The 21,687-nt window shown below is 40.8% G+C and overlaps 1 protein-coding gene across 1 annotated transcript; it reads left to right on the plus strand.

Annotated features, from left to right (window-relative positions):
• Positions 1-199: 199 nt before the first annotated feature.
• On the plus strand, positions 200-21,050 carry LOC133611332 (axonemal dynein light intermediate polypeptide 1-like). The gene is made up of 6 exons (XM_061968036.1): positions 200-635; positions 7,509-7,645; positions 7,717-7,886; positions 17,734-17,912; positions 18,078-18,242; positions 20,930-21,050. The coding sequence occupies exons 1-6, from the start codon at positions 555-557 to the stop codon at positions 20,960-20,962; spliced, it is 765 nt and encodes a 254-aa protein (XP_061824020.1). The 5' UTR covers positions 200-554; the 3' UTR covers positions 20,963-21,050.
• Positions 21,051-21,687: the final 637 nt, after the last annotated feature.

Genomic DNA, 21,687 nt, shown 5'->3' on the forward strand with positions numbered 1-21,687 from the left:
TTTAGATAGTTCAGGTAAAAGCTGGCTTGCAATGCGCGCTACGACCACACGGGGCGCTGCCTCAGCTAGCATGACGTGTGCTAGCGTGGCTAACTACGACAAAACGTGTTGGCGGTAAATACCCCAAAGTGTTCCGTTACCGTCACCAGATGGCGTCTTTATCATCTTTATTTTCAGACTTGTGTTCGGCTTGCGGGAGAAAGCCCGCCATGAGGTTATAAACATCGCTAGTAAGAAGAAGCTAGGTTTGGGGGAAACGCTTCGTCGCGTCGAATGACGCCGTCGATTAGTAATGACGTCGTCAAATAGTAATGACGTCAGAGTCACCGCCGCTTTGTATGATCTCATATTTCAAACACTTCACTCTCGAGCTGCCGACAAGGGCGACTGACGCCTTCAAACGAGTGGAAGCTGTCAAAAATGAGACATTTTAATGGACATTTTGTCTTTATGAGTTGCGAAGTCGGAACCAACTTGCTGCACCTTCCGCTTTAGATGTTTTTTAGATGTATTATTGATGTTTTTAGATGTGTTATTGATGTTTTTAGGGCACCATGTTCGAACCCCCCGAGACGCTCCTCAAATATGAGACCCCAGTTTTAATCAGCAAAACCACAGACAAGAAATCTTCAAAGGTGAGTTGACTATGTTTAGTTGTGATGCCGACACTTGTTATTTAAAAGGGCTCCATACGCCAATAAGGATATTGTTATTGTAACCTATTTTTATGGACTTGCCTCTTTGTGATATTAAGTTATAAGCTGTTATACGGTACATGCTTTGAGCTCTTATTTTGAAAGCGCGAAGAGCGGAAGTGGTGACACGTTGTGGTGGAGCGGAGTTTTGAAAACAAACGAAATAAAGTGGTCCTGGTGTATAACTTCGTGTTTGTTATTTTGTAGTTGTATACAGTATAGGCGACACATATAAACCCTAGGTTATAGAGATGCGCGGATAGGCAATTATTTCATCCGCAACCGCATCAGAAAGTCGTCAACCATCCGCAATCCACCCGATCTAACATTTGATCAGAACCGCATCCGCCCGCACCCGCCCGTTGTTATATATCTAATATAGACGATGCAAGGCATTAGTGAGGTTATAAAGCTTTTGCCTGTTAAAGAAAGGAGACTGATCCAATGCAGCACAGACATTCGCGTGCCACGCTGTCACGGCCCAGACGCACACCAGTGCGCAATCATATGGGAGCCGCGCTGAGCGCACCTCCAAGCGCGTCTCGCTGCCGGCGACGGCCGGGTATGTGCCCAACGCTCCAGCGCCATCCATTTTCAGGGCTAGTTGATTCGGCAGGTGGGTTGTTACACACTCCTTAGCGGGTTCCGACGTCCATGGCCACCGTCCTAGCTGCTGTCTATATCAACCAGGGTGAGCCCCACCCCTTTCGTGAGCGCACTGCGCGCGGAGTGACCCCTGTTACGCGCCCCCGGCAACAGGGGTGGCGGGCAGGTAAGCTGCGCGGGCGGAGCGCGCGGAGTGACCCCTGTTACGAGCCCTCGGCCACGGGGGTGGCGAGCAGGTAAGCTGCTTACCTGCTGCGCGTGACGCCGGCCGCGGCGAAGGCGGACGAGGCGGGGTGTCGGTGCGGTGGCCGCGGTGGTGACTCTGGACGTGCGTCGGGCCCTTCTCGCGGATCGCCTCAGCTACGGCTCCCGGTGGGGCCCTCTCGGGGGAAGGGGCCTCGGTCCCGGACCCCGGCGAGGCCTCGGGGGCCTTCTCCGCTCCGTAAAAGTGTCCATCTCTTTTTTTTTTTTTTCTTCTGTTGTGGCATATGCAGCAGGTGCCTGCTCGTTTTTCGTATGTGGGTAACAACATTTAACTATGTATATATATTTCCGAATTGGTTTAACTTCCACCCGCCTGAATCTATTTAAAATCTAATTTTTTCTATTTCAACCGCCCGACCCGACCCGACCCGCGGATAAAATCTAATGTTTTTAAATTTCATCCGCCCGATCCGCGATAATCCGCGGACTCCGCGGTTGTGCCCGCAAACCGCACATCTCTACTAGGTTACATGACCCGCAAAAGAAAGACGTGTAATTACCGTAATGTTCGGAAAGTCCGCTAGCTTCATCTCAGTTAGCCGCAGCTAGCAACGGCGGAGCTTCCGTCTTGTCAGAAAACGCGAAGACTTCTTTCATCTTGCTGCTGTCTTCTGATTTATGTGGAATAAAGACGAGAACAACTTTATTTAGTTTGTTTTCAAAACGCCGCTCCGCCACAACGTGTCACCACTTCCGCTCCCAGCGCCTTCAAAATAAGAGCTCAAGGCATTTCCTGTATAACACAGACCTGGGCATTTATTTTGACTCGGGGGCCACATTTAGAGAAAAAAAAACGTGTCTGGGGGCCGGTAAATCTATCTTTCTATGTATATCTGGGGCGGCATGGCGTAGTGGGTAGAGCAACCGTGCCAGAAACCTGAGGGTTGCAGGTTCGCTCCCCGCCTCTTACCACAAAAAATCGCTGCCGTTGTGTCCTTGGGCGGGACACTTCACCCTTTGCCCCCGGTGCCACTCACACCGGTGAATTGAAGGATAGGTGGTGGTCGGAGGGGCCGTTGGCGCAAATTGCAGCCACGCTTCCGTCAGTTTACCCCAGGGCAGCTGTGGCTATGAAAGTAGCTTACCACCACCAGGTGTGAATGATTGATGGGTTCGACATGTAAAGCGACTTTGGGTACTTAGAAAAGCGCTATGTAAATCCCAGTTATTATTATTATTATTATTATATATACTGTGTGTATATATTAGAGATGCGCGGATAGGCAATTATTTCATCCGCAACCGCATCACAAAAGTCGTCAACCATCCGCCATCCACCCGAACTAACATTTAATCAAAACCGCACCCGCCCGCCCATTGTTATATATCTAATATAGACGATGCAAGGCATTAGTGAGGTTATAAAGCTTTTGCCTGTTAAAGAAAGGAGACTGATCCAATGCCGCAGAGACATTCAATGCGTGCCACGCTGTCACGGCCCAGACGCACACCAGTGCGCAATCATCTGGGAGCCGCGCTGAGCGCACCTCCAAGCGCGCTCGCGCCACTCAAACTGCTGCAGGCAGCTGCGTTCTATCTTGTTTTAACATCCTGTGGCACTCTTCTGGGATCACGGCGGATGAAACTGCTCATGCTCAGGGTGTTTGTGGAGGTTTGGGGTTTTGCACAAATGTGATGCACCATGTTAGACGTCCCGGTTTTGTGACTATCGTAGACATAAACAGCGTCGCTGATTTTCAACCTCATAAAAACGAGTCCACGCTGAACTTTTCTGGCCTTTTTTTCCCCTGGTCTTTAGTATTCCCTTTTTTAGTTTGTCGCGTACCACGTTTGCTGCCGGCGTTGCCATCTCTTTTTTTTTTTCTTCTTCTGTTGTGGCATATGCTGCAGGTGCCTGCTCGTTTTTCGTATGTGGGTAACAACATTTAACTATGTATATATATTTCCGAATTGGTTTAACTGCCACCCGCCTGAATCTATTTAAAATCTAATTTTTTTTCATTTCAACCGCCCGACCCGACCCGCGGATAAAATCTTTTTTTTTTTTTTTCTTCAACCGCCCAACCCGCGGATAATCCGCGGACTCCGCGGTTGTGTCCGCAAACCGCGCATCTCTAGTATATATATATATATATATATATATATATATATATATATATATATATATATATATATATATATATATATATCCATCCATCCATTTTCTACCGCTTATTCCCTTCGGGGTCGCGGGGGGTGCTGGAGCCTAACTCAGCTACAATCGGGCGGAAGGCGGGGTACACCCTGGACAAGTCGCCACCTCAACGCAGGGCCAACACAGATAGACAGACAACATTCACACTCACATTCACACACTAGGGCCAATATATATTAATATATAAATATGCACACACACACACACACACACACACACACATAAGCTGTGAAAATGTGCTGTACAGTATGTGTGTTTGGGTCCTAATACAAATACAAAACCTCACAATAATGTCTGATTGAATGCTAAAAACACTATGACAGACCGCCTTAAAAAACGGGATGGAATTTTACATTTTCTACTGAATGAGACACCCAGAAAGTACATGACAATAATGTGGGATTTACAATATTAATAACTATGAAGCATAAAACACTGAATATTGACAACATATGAACGTCGATCCTCTTTTACTTCTCACACCCCTTCTCGATCTACAATATTTACAAACAAGCGAAACACAACGAAAATGCAACAATATGAACGTGAAGAGTAAAAACACCCGCCTACAATCTGATATGATATCACTTTTATTGCAGAACTTTGTTGTCAAAATCTCCTTCCGCGTCTGTCCCTGACACCCACATTTCAGGTTCTAGAAACACTCTGTGGAAGCACTCCCCACCCACACTGCTTGGGGCCTCGTGGCTGACATTACCATAGAAACTAATTAGATGACCATAGTAACTAACTAGATGACCATATTAACTAATTAGATTACCATAGTAACTAAGTAAATGACCATAGTAACTAATTAGATTACCATAGTAACTAGTATATCATGCAAAAGCGCTCATTCCAACCATTGAAATACTTAGTATAGTTGAAGACTTACGGCCATTAGAAAACATCACTGCACATCATAATGGCAGCTACACTTTCCATCTTAAAGATCTAAAAAAATTATTTCGGAATGTCAGGCGGACCAGATTGAAAAGCTCAACGGGCCACATGTGGCCCCGGGCCTTAGTTTGCCTGGATCTGGTATAACAGCTTATAACAGGAACTTAACACCACAAAGAGGAAAGTCCATAAAAATAGGTTACATAATTTACTTAACCCTTGTGTGGTGTTCGGGTCTGCGGGACCCGTTTTCATTTTTGTATTAAAAGAAAAATGATACAATTAATTAACTTTTCAAACTGAGACTCACTGACTTTGGCTCATTTTCTGTGAAGAACATATATCAGAATACATATTTAATGACCACACACTATACACCCCACCTACACATTTCTATTACATATAAGATGTCCGGGTCCACTGGACCCGGGGCTAATAGAAGTGTGGAAATTGATGTTCTGTGTACCACACACTAGGGATGTCCCGATCCAGGTTTTTGCACTTCCGATCCGATACCGATATTGTTTTTGCATTTCCGATCCGATACCGATACTGACCGATACTGGCCTATCCGAGCATGTATTAAAGTTTAAAGTTATTTAGCCTACTTAGTTGTCAGAATCATGTTGAAAAGGGTTTTAGTACTCTTGATAACAACTAGCCAGCTGAATTAGGGGAGTTTGAATAATACACAACGGTTGGTAACAAGAAACTGACCTGTTTATTCAAGGATAAACACAAAATAGACAAAATTATACATGACAAACAGAAATGGCATCATTGAACTAGGGCTGGGCGATATGGCCTTTTTTTAATATTGCGATATTTTAAGGCCATATAGCGATACACAATATATATCTCGATATTTTGCCTTAGCCTTGAATGAACACTTGATGCATATAATCACAGCAGTATGATGATTCTATGTGTTTTGATTGATTGATTGAGACTTTTATTAGTAGGTTGCACAGTGAAGTACATATTCCGTACAATTGACCACTAAATGGTAACACCCCAATAAGTTTTTCAACTTGTTTAAGTCGGGGTCCACTTAAATTGATTCATGATACAGATATATACTATCAGATATATACTATCATCATAATACAGTCATCACACAAGATAATCACATTGAATTATTTACATTATTTATAATCCAGGGTGTGGAGGGGGGCGCCGGATGTAAGTGTCAAAAAGACAGCCAAAAGAGTTTGATATGAGAATAAATCTAAAGTTAAAATATAGGGTAGGAAATGTAGTCTTGATTTTCAACATTTTCTTTCAAGGCTTGCATGTCTACATTAAAACATTCTTCTTCATACTGCATTAATATATGCTACTTTTAAACTTTCATGCAGAGAAGGAAATCACAACTAAAAAAAATCACAAATTTTTTCATACGGTGTTGATGTGGAAATTTTTGCCTCGGCATTTTGATGGTGTGGGCGTGTGACACCGAATGGAGATAAGCGTCTCGACAGACGTCACAATATTTGAACAATGATGACGAAAACTGTTTTCTCTGTCGTGTCCGTGTGTCGAAAATTGTTATGCGCTTATTTTTTTATTTGATTTTGTGCGTGGCATAGATTTGCTATGCGCAGAGGACGCTTAAACAGTGCGCAATTGCACAGGCGAGCACCTTTAGAGGGAGCGTTGCTCGCACGGCTGCGCTAGCATCACAGCTAACGTTAGCCATGCTGCTACCTCTCTGCTCGGGGAGGACGTATGCGTATGTGACGTATGACGTGACAGTATGTGACGTGTGTAAGAAGGTGCACTTGCTGTCTGTGAGAGGGAGACACAGGAAAGAGTGAGAAGAGCCTGTCGTGTAATGCCAGCAGCTAAAAGCAACTACGTGAGAATCCACAGACCTGTGGATGTGTTGAAGGTGTGCAGGAAAATGCGGAACGAAAAATGGGGAGCAGCAGAAAAGTGGAATGTATTATTTAAATAGGTGCGTTGGAAAACACGGACCGGAGTTTTTTTTAAAACTGGATCTGGATCGGCATTTTCTCATGCCTTGCCGATACGCAATTTTTGGCAAATATCGGCAGCCGATCCGATCCAAATATCGGATCGGGACATCCCTACCACACACACACACACACACACACACACACAGCAGGCCTAAACAGGAGGAGGACAGAGTGTAGGTACACAGAACATCAGAGGGTCAAATGTGCGAGAAAATGAGAGCAGACAGTGTTGACAAACAATGTTGTGTGTGAACCGCAGGTGCAGAAGCACAAAAGAAGAATCCCTGTGGGATGCAGAAACTGGCAGAGAAATTTTCCGTGCAACGTTCATATTGTTGTTACTCAGCCAGCGTTTGTGGGTCTGATGGACCCGTTGCATTTTGTGGCTTTTAATGCCTCACAATCAAACACTTTTATGTTAAAATACTGGGATACGGTAAACATCTGTTCAGTATTTTAACATAAAAGTGTTTGATTGTGAGGCATTAGAAGCCACAAAATGCAACGGGTCCATCAGACCCACAAACGCTGGCTGAGTAACAGCAATATGAACATTACACAAGGGTTAACAAGCACAATTTGTGCCAACGTACCTGAAAAGTACACAAAAAAAACAAATTCTACCCACCCAGCCTACTTACAATACAGCAACACGTAGAAATCAAGTTCAATAAAACTACAAAAACAATGCAATCTGACTCTTTAGGCTACAAAACAGCATGCCTTTTAAAATGTACAGCAGATGACAGAAATAAACAAACACCTCTTCAGTTAAGTTTGAAGGTAAAACTGATTTTTATTTCCTACAGCGAGTCTGGAGTGAGCAGAAAACACCGCAAAATATGCAGTAGTTTTCCCCACCTGGTTTAAAAAGCCTGTTTAACGATAAAAAAAATATTCACATAGGGGGGCCGACCTTTTAAAGTGAGCTCTCAGCCGCACGCTGACTCCCCCGTGCCGCCCCCTCCTAAAGCCAAGTCATCTGCAGCGGAAGCCACCAGGCAACAAAATGAGGACATACTCAACCTCATCTTCCCACCCAGGTACTGTGTACAAACATTCCATAGCATATGCAGCCATTCCACACGCAATATCTCACTCTTGTGCGCTGCAGGGAATGGATGGAGGGAAACCAACTGTGGGTGCAGCAGGTGTCCAGTGCGCCGTGCACCCGAGCGGACGTGGTCAACCTTGAGGAACTGTTGGACAGGAAGCTGCAGCAACGGCGTGCCATAGAGACCGGAATCTGCCCTGTGCGAAGAGAGCTTTATACACAGTGCTTTGGTAAGGATCAAGCTGTGTCCTACTGCAAACTATGTCCGTGAAAATGTATAAAAATAGACAATTTCATCCTGACAACAATTTAAAAATAAACCCTGTCTTTTTTAAAAAGTCCGAAAATTATGTGACACGATTCAATAAAGTAAAGTCCAACACTCGTGCCAGGCGGACAACCTCCGCTCAAGCGGAAGCTTGTCCCTTCTTTAGACCGCCCACAAGCTCATTGATTGGCTTTTGGGCGCCGCTTTCCTGCCGACGTGACAATGATTGACAGCATGCGGCAGCTGACCAATCGGCGGTCAGATGCGAGAAAACAGAAAGTCGTGATAGAATACAGTTTTATTGTCATTATTACAGTGAACAGGTTCAAAGAACAACGAAATTGGAGCAGATCCCCTAAGGTGCATACACAATAATTTAGTAATATAAATAGTAAAAAAGAAGATATGTATCTATATATACAGTATATGTATATATCCACACACATGCATATATCCATACATATGCATATATATACATATACACATATATATATACATACATATACATACACACACATATATATATACATACACATATATTTATATACATATACATACACACATATATATATATATACACACATATACATATATATACACACATATATACACATACATACATATACATATATACACATATACACATACATATATACACACATATATACACATACATATATATACATATACATACATATGTAGTTTGCCAGAAAGACTCATGTCAGAGCCATCAAAGCAAAAATGCCAAAGTAATGTGTAAATAATGTCAATAAGTAAATGAACCATCTGTGGTTGTGAAGTGAACACTAGTAAGGTTGTAAATACTGTATAGAGTAGGCTAACCCATGTGGTTCCTGTGGATGTGAACATAAATACTGTAGAGACTAAATAACATAGTGACTGAAACAGACAAAAATAATGTGTATATAATGTCAATAAGTAGATGAACCATCTGTGGCTGTGAAGTGAACACTAGTAAGGTTGTAAATACTGTATAGAGTAGGCTAACCCATGTGGTTCCTGTGGATGTGAACACAAGTTGTAGTGACTAAATAACATAGTGACTGAAACAGACATAGTAATGTGTATATAATGTCAATAAGTAGATGAACCATCTGTGGCTGTGGAGTGAACACTAGTAAGGTTGTAAATACTGTATAGAGTAGGCTAACCCATGTGGTTCCTGTGGATGTGAACACAAGTTGTAGTGACTAAATAACATAGTGACTGAAACAAACATAGTAATGTGTAAATAATGTCAATAAGTAGATGAACCATCTGTGGCTGTGGAGTGAACACTAGTAAGGTTGTAAATACTGTATAGAGTAGGCTAACCCATGTGGTTCCTGTGGATGTGAACATAACTACTGTAGTGACTAAATAACATAGTGACTGAAACAGACAAAAATAATGTGTATATAATGTCAATAAGTAGATGAACCATCTGTGGCTGTAAAGTGAACACTAGTAAAGTTGTAAATACTGTATAGAGTAGGCTAACCCATGTGGTTCCTGTGGATGTGAACATAACTACTGTTGTGACTAAATAACATAGTGACTGAAACAGACAAAAGTAATGTGTATATAATGTCAATAAGTAGATGAACCATCTGTGGCTGTGAAGTGTACACTACTAAGGTTGTAAATACTGTATAGAGTAGGCTAACCCATGTGGTTCCTGTGGATGTGAACATAACTACTGTAGTGACTAAATAACATAGTGATTGAAACAGACAAAAGTAATGTGTAAATAATGTCAATAAGTAGATGAACCATCTGTGGCTGTGAAGTGAACACTAGTAAGGTTGTAAATACTGTATAGAGTAGGCTGACCCATGTGGTTCCTGTGGATGTGAACACAAGTTGTAGTGACTAAATAACATAGTGACTGAAACAGAGAAAGTAATGTGTAAATAATGTCAATAAGTAGATGAACCATCTGTGGCGGTGAAGTGAACGCTCGTAAGGTTGTAAATACTGTATAGAGTAGGCTAACCCATGTGGTTCCTGTGGATGTGAACATAACTACTGTAGAGACTAAATAACATAGTGACTGAAACAGACAAAGTAATGTGTATATAATGTCAATAAGTAGATGAACCATCTGTGGCTGTGAAGTGAACACTAGTAAGGTTGTAAATACTGTATAGAGTAGGCTAACCCATGTGGTTCCTGTGGATGTGAACACTAGTTGCAATTACTGTAGCCACTAAATAACTTAGTGACTGAAACAGACATAGTAATGTGTAAATAATGTCAATAAGTAGATGAACCATCTGTGGCTGTGAAGTGAACACTAGTAAGGTTGTAAATACTGTATAGAGAAGCCTAACCCATGTGGTTCCTGTGGATGTGAACAGTAGTTGTAATTACTGTAGTCACTAAATAACTTAGTGACTGAAACAGACATAGTAATGTGTAAATAATGTCAATAAGTAGATGAACCCTCTGTGACTGTGAAGTGAACACTCGTAAGGTTGTAAATACTGTATAGAGTAGGCTAACCCATGTGGTTCCTGTGGATGTGAACATAACTACTGTAGAGACTAAATAACATAGTGACTGAAACAGACAAAGTAATGTGTATATAATGTCAATAAGTAGATTAACCATCTGTGGCTATGAAGTGAACACTAGTAAGGTTGTAAATACTGTATAGAGTAGGCTAACCCATGTGTGGTTCCTGTGGATGTGAACACAAGTTGTAGTGACTAAATAACATAGTGACTGAAACAGACAAAGTAATGTGTAAATAATGTCAATAAGTAGATGAACCATCTGTGGCTGTGAAGTGAACACTAGTAAGGTTGTAAATACTGTATAGAGTAGACTAACCCATGTGGTTCCTGTGGATGTGAACAGAAGTTGTAATTACTGTAGTCACTAAATAACTTAGTGACTGAAACAGACATAGTAATGTGTAAATAATGTTAATAAGTAGATGAACCATCTGTGGCTGTGAAGTGAACACTAGTAAGGTTGTAAATACTGTATAGAGTAGGCTAACACATGTGGTTCCTGTGGATGTGAACACAAGTTGTAGTGACTAAATAACATAGTGACTGAAACAGACAAAAGTGATGTGTAAATAATGTCAATAAGTAGATGAACCATCTGTGGCTGTGAAGTGAACACTAGTAAGGTTGTAAATACTGTATAGAGTAGACTAACCCATGTGGTTCCTGTGGATGTGAACACAAGTTGTAGTCACTAAATAACATAGTGACTGAAACAGACAAAGTAATGTGTAAATAATGTCAATAAGTAGATGAACCATCTGTGGCTGTGAAGTGAACACTAGTAAGGTTGTAAATACTGTATAGAGTAGGCTAACCCATGTGGTTCCTGTGGATGTGAACACAAGTTGTAGTGACAAAATAACACAGTGACTGAAACAGACATAGTAATGTGTAAATAATGTCAATAAGTAGATGAACCATCTGTGGCTGTGAAGTGAACACTAGTAAGGTTGTAAATACTGTATAGAGTAGGCTAACCCATGTGGTTCCTGTGGATGTGAACACAAGTTTTAGTGACTAAATAACATAGAAACAGACATAATGATTCATTTGGATGAATGGGATATGTATTTATGTCAAGTCTGTCCATCATTTTTCAATTCTTTGAACACTAAAACAGCCACCGCCCCTGTTGTCACCCCACCAGGACACCGTCCGAGACCCCCGGCTTTATTTCCAGTCTTTTTCCATTCAGTTCAAATCACATGATGTTTAGTAGATGTTTAGGCGTCTCGTACTGGCAGTTTTTCCAAATGTAGAATTGACAGAATGGAGAAAGTCTTGCCTCACAAAAGGGTTGTGAGTGAAGGGGAAAATTCCTCAAAATGTGCAGTTTCCCTTTTTATGAAACTCTATTAGCGTGTAAAATGTCTATGACTAAACTAAAGGGTGCTTAACCGGACAGACATATGAATGATATATTTATGATGGCAGCAGTCATGTCAGACATTATTCGTGCGGGGTCTTTATGCGGAGAGTGGGGAGAAGGGAGTCTGATTCTTGTCCAAGTTGGGCAAATATTTAAGTAGGGGATAGCCCACTATTGTTTTGTCATTTTGTTATTTTGCATTAAGAAAATAAATAATTTATCCTGTAGTCTTAAAGGGGAACATTATCACCAGACCTATGTAAGCGTCAATATATACCTTGATGTTGCAGGAAAAAAGACCATATATAATTTTTTAACAGATTTCCGAACTCTAAATGGGTGAATTTTGGCGAATTAAACGCCTTTCTAATATTCGCTCTCGGAGCGATGACGTCACATCGGGAAGCAATCCGCCATTTTCTCAAACACCGAGTCAAATCAGCTTTGTTATTTTCCGTTTTTTCGACTGTTTTCCGTACCTTGGAGACATCATGCCTCGTCGGTGTGTTGTCGGAGGGTGTAACAACACGAACAGGGACGGATTCAAGTTGCACCAGTGGCCCAAAGATGCGAAAGTGGCAAGAAATTGGACGTTTGTTCCGCACACTTTACCGACGAAAGCTATGCTACGACAGAGATGGCAAGAATGTGTGGATATCCTGCGACACTCAAAGCAGATGCATTTCCAACGATAAAGTCAAAGAAATCTGCCGCCAGACCCCCATTGAATCTGCCGGAGTGTGTGAGCAATTCAGGGACAAAGGCCCTCGGTAGCACGGCAAGCAATGGCGGCAGTTTGTTCCCGCAGACGAGCGAGCTAAACCCCCTATCAACCCTAGCTTCCCTGGCCTGCTGACATCAACTCCAAAACTGGACAGATCAGCTTTCAGGAAAAGAGCGCGGATGAGGGTATGTCTACAGAATATATTAATTGATGAAAATTGGGCTGTCTGCACTCTCAAAGTGCGTGTTGTTGCCAAATGTATTTCATATGCTGTAAACCTAGTTCATAGTTGTTAGTTTCCTTTAATGCCAAACAAACACATACCAATCGTTGGTTAGAAGGCGATCGCCGAATTCGTCCTCGCTTTCTCCCGTGTCGCTGGCTGTCGTGTCGTTTTCGTCGGTTTCGCTTGCATACGATTCAAAGCGATATGGCTCAATAGCTTCAGTTTCTTCTTCAATTTCGTTTTCGCTACCTGCCTCCACACTACAACCATCCATTTCAATACATGCGTAATCTGTTGAATCGCTTAAGCCGCTGAAATCCGAGTCTGAATCCGAGCTAATGTCGCTTTCCCTTGCTGTTCTTTCCGCCATGTTAGTTTGTGTTGGCTTCACTATGTGACGTCACAGGAAAATGGACGGGTGTATATAACGATGGTTGAAATCAGGCACTTTGAAGCTTTTTTTAGGGATATTGCGTGATGGGTAAAATTTTGAAAAAAACTTCGAAAAAAAATAATAAGCCACTGGGAACTGATTTTTAATGGTTTTAACCATTCTGAAATTGTGATAATGTTCCCCTTTAATAATCCTAAACAAACCACGCCCCCTTCTTGATCCTGTGTTTTAAGGAGTACTATTTTGTGATTGATTGATTGAAACTTGTATTAGTAGATTGCACAGTACAGTTCATATTCCATACAATTGACCACTAAATGGTAACACCCGAATAAGTTTTTCAACTTGTTTAAGTCGGGGCCCACGTTAATCAATTCATGGCACAAATATATACTATCAGCATAATACAGTCATCACACAAGTTCATCATCAGAGTATATAGATTGAATTATTTACAATGTGGGGGTTAGGTTGCTATCAGCATATTTCAGTCATCATACAAGTTTATCATCTGAGAAATGGACGTTGTAACTGTCAGGTTCAAACACTGATGACATCTATTAATCAGACAAGAAGCAAGGAACCATGCAGAGACAGAGTTCAATTTAGCTCATGAGGAGAACGCATGGAGCTGCACACTTAGTCACAGTCTCGCCCTACGCTCTAAGGTTCAGCTCCCGCGTGCTGTCGTCTTATCTTCGTTGAGGTCCTTGAAGTCCTTTGCTGTTAACGGGCTGAAACAAAGATAACATCTGCGGCTGAGACCACCCCTTTGACAAGAAGTTTCGTCCTTGCACAGATACAAAAGTCTAACTTGAGCACAATAGCTAATAACTAAAGCAACAGACTTTAAGCATACTAAAGTTGTGTGATTGATTGATTGATTGAAACTGTTATTAGTAGAATGCACAGTACAGTACATATTCCGTACAATTGACCACTAAATGGTAACACCCCAATAAATGTTTCCACTTGTTTAAGTCGGGGTTTAAGTTATACTTGTTCTTATGCTTTCTGAGCTCACTATGTTCACTGCTCACTCTACATATCCTACCAAGTCTGACCCACACTGTTACTGTTAGAATAATCATGTACAAACCCTGTTTCCATATGAGTTGGGAAATTGTGTTAGATGTAAATATAAACGGAATACAATGATTTGCAAATCATTTTCAACCCATATTCAATTGAATGCACTACAAAGACAAGATATTTGATGTTCAAACTCATAAACTTTTTTTTTTTTTTTGCAAATAATAATTAACTTAGAATTTCATGGCTGCAACACGTGCCAAAGTAGTTGGGAAAGGGCATGTTCACCACTGTGTTACATGGCCTTTCCTTTTAACAACACTCAGTAAACGTTTGGGAACTGAGGAGACACATTTTTGAAGCTTCTCAGGTGGAATTCTTTCCCATTCTTGCTTGATGTACAGCTTAAGTTGTTCAACAGTCCGGGGGTCTCCGTTGTGCTATTTTAGGCTTCATAATGCACCACACATTTTCAATGGGAGACAGGTCTGGACTACAGGCAGGCCAGTCTAGTACCCGCACTCTTTTACTATGAAGCCACGTTGATGTAACACGTGGCTTGGCATTGTCTTGCTGAAATAAGCAGGGGCGTCCATGGTAACGTTGCTTGGATGGCAACATATGTTGCTCCAAAGCCTGTATGTACCTTTCAGCATTAATGGCGCCTTCACAGATGTGTAAGTTACCCATGTCTTGGGCACTAATACACCCCCATACCATCACACATGCTGGCTTTTACACTTTGCGCCTATAACAATCCGGATGGTTCTTTTCCTCTTTGGTCCGGAGGACACGGCGTCCACAGTTTCCAAAAACAATTTGAAATGTGGACTTGTCAGACCACAGAACACGTTTCCACTTTGTATCAGTCCATCTTAGATGAGCTCAGGCCCAGTGAAGCCGACGGCGTTTCTGGGTGTTGTTGATAAACGGGTTTTCGTCTTGCATAGGAGAGTTTTAACTTGCACTTACAGATGTAGCGACCAACTGTAGTTACTGACAGTGGGTTTCTGAAGTGCTCCTGAGCCCATGTGGTGATATCCTTTACACGCTGATGTCGCTTGTGGATGCAGTACAGCCTGAGGGATCGAAGGTCACGGGCTTAGCTGCGTACGTGCATTGATTTTTCCAGATTCTCTGAACCCTTTGACGATATTACGGAGCGTAGATGGTGAAATCCCTAAATTCCTTGCAATAGCTGGTTGAGAAAGGTTTTTCTTAAACTGTTCAACAATTTGCTCACGCATTTGTCGACAAAGTGGTGACCCTCGCCCCATCCTTGTTTGTGAACGACTGCGCATTTCATGGAATCTACTTTTATACCCAATCATGGCACCCACCTGTTCCCAATTTGCCTGTTCACCTGTGGGATGTTCCAAATAAGTGTTTGATGAGCATTCCTCAACTTTATCAGTACTTTTTGCCACCTTTCCCAACTTCTTTGTCACGTGTTGCTGGCATCAAATTCTAAAGTTAATGATTATTTGCACACAAAAAAAATGTTTATCAGTTTGAACATCAAATATGTTGTCTTTGTAGCATATTCAACTGAATATGGGTTGAAAAGGATTTGCAAATCATTGTATTCTGTTTATATTTACATCTAACACAATTTCCCAACTCATATGGAAACAGGGTTTGTACATGATTATTCTAACAGTAACAGTGTGGGTCAGACTTGGTAGGATATGTAGAGTGAGCATTGAACATAGTGAGCTCAGAAAGCATAAGAACAAGTTTATACATTTGATTATTTACAATCCGGGGAGTGGGATGTGTTAGGCTAGGGTTGTAGCTGATCTTGGCAATGCTTGTTATCTGTTAGGTCTTTGTATTGCATATCTAAGATGTAACTCTCTCTATGTTTCAATGGATGTCCTGATCTTGCAGGCTGCAAAACAAGTTGACCTTCGGGTACTAGTAAAGTAACTAACCTAACCTGGTCGCCGGCCTTTGCACAGATCAGCTGGCTTTCTTTCACGAGTGCTGTGAAAAGAGCTCAGGCTGGTCGTCATTAAGGCTGAAACGACGCGTCGACGTAGTCGACGTCATCGGTTACGTAAATACGTCGACGCCGTTTTTGTGCGTCGGCGCGTCGTATATTTACGTCACACTACTGTCATGGCGGAGCGCAAAGCAGACGATGCAAGCGAGGGGAAAAAGCACGCCAAAAGTCGTCAAAAGTGTGGGAGTATTTCAATAAACGGCCTAATAATGTTGTATGCACACTGTGTCGAGCGGAAATGGCCTATCATAGCAGCACAACGGCTATGAAGGAACATTTGAAAAGAAAACCGACAGCGTTCTTGCCATCACCATCAACTAGTCAATCGTCCGCGTGCGTATACGTTGTCATCATTACACAAAAACATGAATGTGTCATTTGTATCTGCGTTGTGAATTCATAAACTAAAGCACCGTTTCGCTCTGAGAGGCGCGTTTGGCGTGCCTGTTCAGTGTTTACAAAGACTCGCTCCTCTTTAACGCTGTGGAGAGGCGGGGCCGGCGAGCGAGCGGCGAGGTGGGGCGCGCCGGGAGCGACGCCGCAATCGTGCCCAGGTGCGCGATCCGCGCACCTGGGCACGATCATCCAATCTCCTCTCGCTGAAGAAAAGGGGAGCAGCAGAGAGAGAGGGAAGAGAGACTGGAAGGAGCCAGAGTGAAGCTGACGTGGAGCGAGAGAGGAGGAGAGACAGAGACAGGGGACGACGAGCGAGCGAGGAAGAGGAGCCGAAAAGCGAGGAAAGAAAGAGAAAAGAGTTGGAAGAGAAAAGACTTTGTGTAAAATTAAAAGATTGTAAACCTGACAAAGCCGTCTGGCGTTCAGTCTGTCGGTCCTGAAAGAACCCCACGGCACAAAGACGTGTCACAAACGCTAACGTTAATTAGTTGTGCAAATACCTTTTACAACATTAACAGTTACATATACTATGTACAAACCAACAATTAACTTTCACTTTAATCATACTATCATTGTTGTGTTATTAAGCAAAATAAGCAATACTTTTACTTTTGTTGAAATGTTTACACTGTACACTTTTTTTGTATTGGATGTTTATCTTTATTTTTGCACATTTTAAAGCAAAATAAGCAATACTTTTAATTTTGAAATGCTTATACTATTGCAGAATATTAAGATTTGCACTGGATGTTTACTTTTATATTTGCACATTAAAAAGCAAATAAGCTACTTTTAATTTTGTTAAATGTTAAAAGTTTTAAATGTTTACATTGTTACAGAATATTTTGTCATGTTGTTGTCAATGTTGACTGAGTGGCCATACCTTTTTTTTTGTAAATAAAAGCCATGCCTTTTGAAAAAACTGGCCTACATTTATTTTTTCCTCTTCATTTTAAATTAAAAAAATAATCGGTAAAAGGAAAAATAATCTATAGATTAATCGAAAAAATAATCTATAGATTAATCGAAAAAATAATCTATAGATTAATCGATAGAAAAATAATCGTTAGCTGCAGCCCTAGTCATCATTATTAGGAGGAACTTAAAGTTGTGGGAACTAAGCCGCTCTTCTTCTCTCTCCAAGATGAACTGATCAGACAGGTGACCATCAATTGTGCGGAGAGGGGTCACTTGCTGTTGCGGGTCAGAGACGAGATCCAGATGACTATCGCCGCGTACCAGACCTTCTATGAGAGCAGTGTTGTTTTTGGCATGAGGAAAGCTTTGCAGGCTGAACAGGACAAAGTGGACATGGAGAAAAGGGTACATCATAGATTTATTAAACCGTGTACTTGCTGCAGTTGAGTAAGTCAATGACCACTAGATGAGGAACTATTGTAACGATATCCTATCTTATTTAGTATTTTCCTGCTGTCTACTTGATACCTGATGTGAAGTCAGTCAGTTTCCTATCCTTTTCATTCCTAGATAGCTGAGTTGGAGAAGAATAAGACGGAGCTGGAGAAAGAATTGCGGGATGAAAAGGCCAAATGTGACGCCATTGAAAAGACAGAAGAAGAAAAACATGAAGTGCAGGAAAAGAAATATACGGAGCAGATTCAGTTCTTGAAGAGAACCAACCAGCAGCTGAAGGTGATGCATTATAGTCACATGACATGATGTTTACCTTCATTGTAGTCACATACCTTCATTGTAGTCACATGACATGATGTTTACCTTCCTTGTAGTCACATACCTTCATTGTAGTCACATGACATGATGTTTACCTTCATTGTAGTCACATGACATGATGTTTACCTTCATTGTAGTCACATGACATGTTTACCTTCATTGCAGTCACATGACATGATGTTTACCTTCATTGCAGTCACATGACATGATGTTTATCTTCATTGTAGTCACATGACATGTTTACCTTCATTGTAGTCACATGACATGATGTTTACCTTCATTGTAGTCACATGACATGATGTTTACCTTCATTGTAGTCACATGGCATGTTTATTTTTATTGTAGTAACATGACATGTTCACCTTCATTGCAGTCACATGACATGATGTTTACCTTCATTGTAGTCACATGACATGATGTTTACCTTCATTGTAGTCGCATAACATGATGTTTACCTTCATTGTAGTCGCATGACATGATGTTTACCTTCATTGTAGTCACATGACATGATGTTTACCTTCATTGTAGTAACATGGCATGATGTTTACCTTCATTGTAGTCACATGACATGATGTTTACCTTCATTGTAGTCACATGACATGTTTACCTTCATTGTAGTCACATGACATGATGTTTACCTTCATTGTAGTCACATGACATGTTTACTTTCATTGTAGTCACATGATATGTTTACCTTCATTGTAGTCACATGACATGATGTTTACCTTCATTGTAGTCACATACCTTCATTGTAGTCACATGACATGAAGTTTACCTTCATTGTAGTCACATGACATGATGTTTACCTTCATTGTAGTCACATGACATGTTTACCTTCATTGTAGTCACATGACATAATGTTTACCTTCATTGTAGTCACATGACATGTTTACCTTCATTGTAGTCACATGACATGATGTTTACCTTCATTGTAGTCACATGACATGTTTACCTTCATTGTAGTCACATGACATGATGTTTACCTTCATTGTAGTCACATGACATGTTTACCTTCATTGTAGTCACATGACATGATGTTTACCTTCATTGCAGTCACATGACATGATGTTTACCTTCATTGTAGTCACATGACATGATGTTTACCTTCATTGCAGTCACATGACATGATGTTTACCTTCATGGTAGTCACATGACATGATGTTTACCTTCATGGTAGTCACATGACATGATGTTTACCTTCATTGTAGTCACATGACATGATGTTTACCTTCATTGTAGTAACATGACATGTTTACCTTCATTGTAGTCACATGACATGTTTATTTTCATTGTAGTCACATGACATGATGTTTACCTTCATTGCAGTCACATGACATGATGTTTACCTTCATTGTAGTCACATGACATGATGTTTACCTTCATTGCAGTCACATGACATGATGTTTACCTTCATTGTAGTCACATGACATGTTAACCTTCATTGTAGTCACATGACATGATGTTTACCTTCATTGTAGTCACATGACATGTTTACCTTCATTGTACTCACATGGCATGATGTTTACCTTCATTGTAGTCACATGACATGATGTTTACCTTCATTGTAGTCACATGACATGTTTACCTTCATTGTAGTCACATGACATGTTTACCTTCATTGTAGTCACATGACATGATGTTTACCTTCATTGTAGTAACATGACATGTTTACCTTCATTGTAGTCAGATGACATGTTTATTTTCATTTTAGTCACATGACATGATGTTTACCTTCATTGTAGTCACATGACATTATGTTTACCTTCATTGTAGTCACATGACATGATGTTTACCTTCATTGTAGTCACATGACATGATGTTTACCTTCATTGTAGTCACATGACATGTTTACCTTCATTGTAGTCACATGACATGAAGTTTACCTTCATTGTAGTCACATGACATGTTGTTTACCTTCATTGTAGTCACATGACATGATGTTTACCTTCATTGTAGTCACATGACATGATGTTTACCTTCATTGTAGTCACATGACATGTTTGCCTTCATTGTAGTAACATGACACGATGTTTACCTTCATTGTAGTCACATGACATGATGTTTACCTTCATTGTAGTCACATGACATATTTATTTTCATTGTAGTCACATGACATGATGTTTACCTTCATTGTAGTCACATGACATGTTTGCCTTCATTGTAGTAACATGACATGATGTTTAACTTCATTGTAGTCACATGACATGATGTTTACCTTCATTGTAGTCACATGACATGATGTTTACCTTCATTGTAGTCACATGACATGATGTTTACCTTCATTATAGTCACAGGACATGATGTTTACCTTCATTGTAGTAACATGACATGTTTACCTTCATTGTAGTCAGATGACATGTTTATTTTCATTTTAGTCACATGACATGATGTTTATCTTCATTGTAGTCACATGACATGATGTTTACCTTCATTGCAGTCACATGACATGATGTTTACCTTCATTGCAGTCACATGACATGATGTTTACCTTCATTGTAGTCACATGACATGATGTTTACCTTCATTGTAGTCACATGACATGATGTTTACCTTCATTGTAGTCACATGACATGTTTACCTTCATTGTAGTAACATGACATGATGTTTACCTTCATGGTTCACTCTAACTCTCTGTATGTCCCATTTAGGCCCAGTTGGAGGGGATCGTGACGCCTAAATAACTTCCCTCTTATGGAGTGTCAAATGTATTTTTTCATGAATGACTCTAGTTGAGTATTAACTTATTTGAAATTAAATGTTTTCATAAAAGACTTGTGTAAAATTTAGTCAAGTCAAGAAATGTGGAATTAACTTGATGACCACTCAGTGTTTTTTTCTGCTGTAAACATTTCTGCAGCAAGTGTGACTCAGTGAGCGTGTTTAATGTGTGTAGAATGTTGTGGACGCAGGCATTGTTGTGTTTTAGTGTTGCTAAGGAAGGTGAGGCACATTGGGGCGTGTGCATGTTGCATAGTGAAAATGAGTTCTATAATAATAATAATAATAACAATAATAGATTGTATTTTAAAAGCACTTTACCTTGAGCAAACAACTTCAAAGTGCTACAGTGCATTTAAAAAAACAAAACAACGCTAGAACCACAAATAGCTGCCCCCAACAAGTAAAATAAATAGTAAAAAAAATGAAAACTACAACAGCCTAATAGCTAGAACTAGCACACACATATCTAAAAAAAAGGCTTTTTTAAAAAGAAGGGTTTTAAGCTTTTTTAAAAAGCATCCACAGTCTGTGGTGCCCTCAGGTGGTCAGGGAGAACGTTCCACAGACTGCGTTGATGTAAGTGTCAGTGAACAGAGTGTAGGTGTGTCACATGACAGTGTCGGTGTGTCACACATGACAGTGTAGGTGTGTCACATGACAGTGTAACACCTACACAACAAACACA

This window comes from Nerophis lumbriciformis, linkage group LG08 (assembly GCF_033978685.3).
Source record: "Nerophis lumbriciformis linkage group LG08, RoL_Nlum_v2.1, whole genome shotgun sequence".
Lineage (NCBI taxonomy): Eukaryota > Metazoa > Chordata > Actinopteri > Syngnathiformes > Syngnathidae > Nerophis > Nerophis lumbriciformis.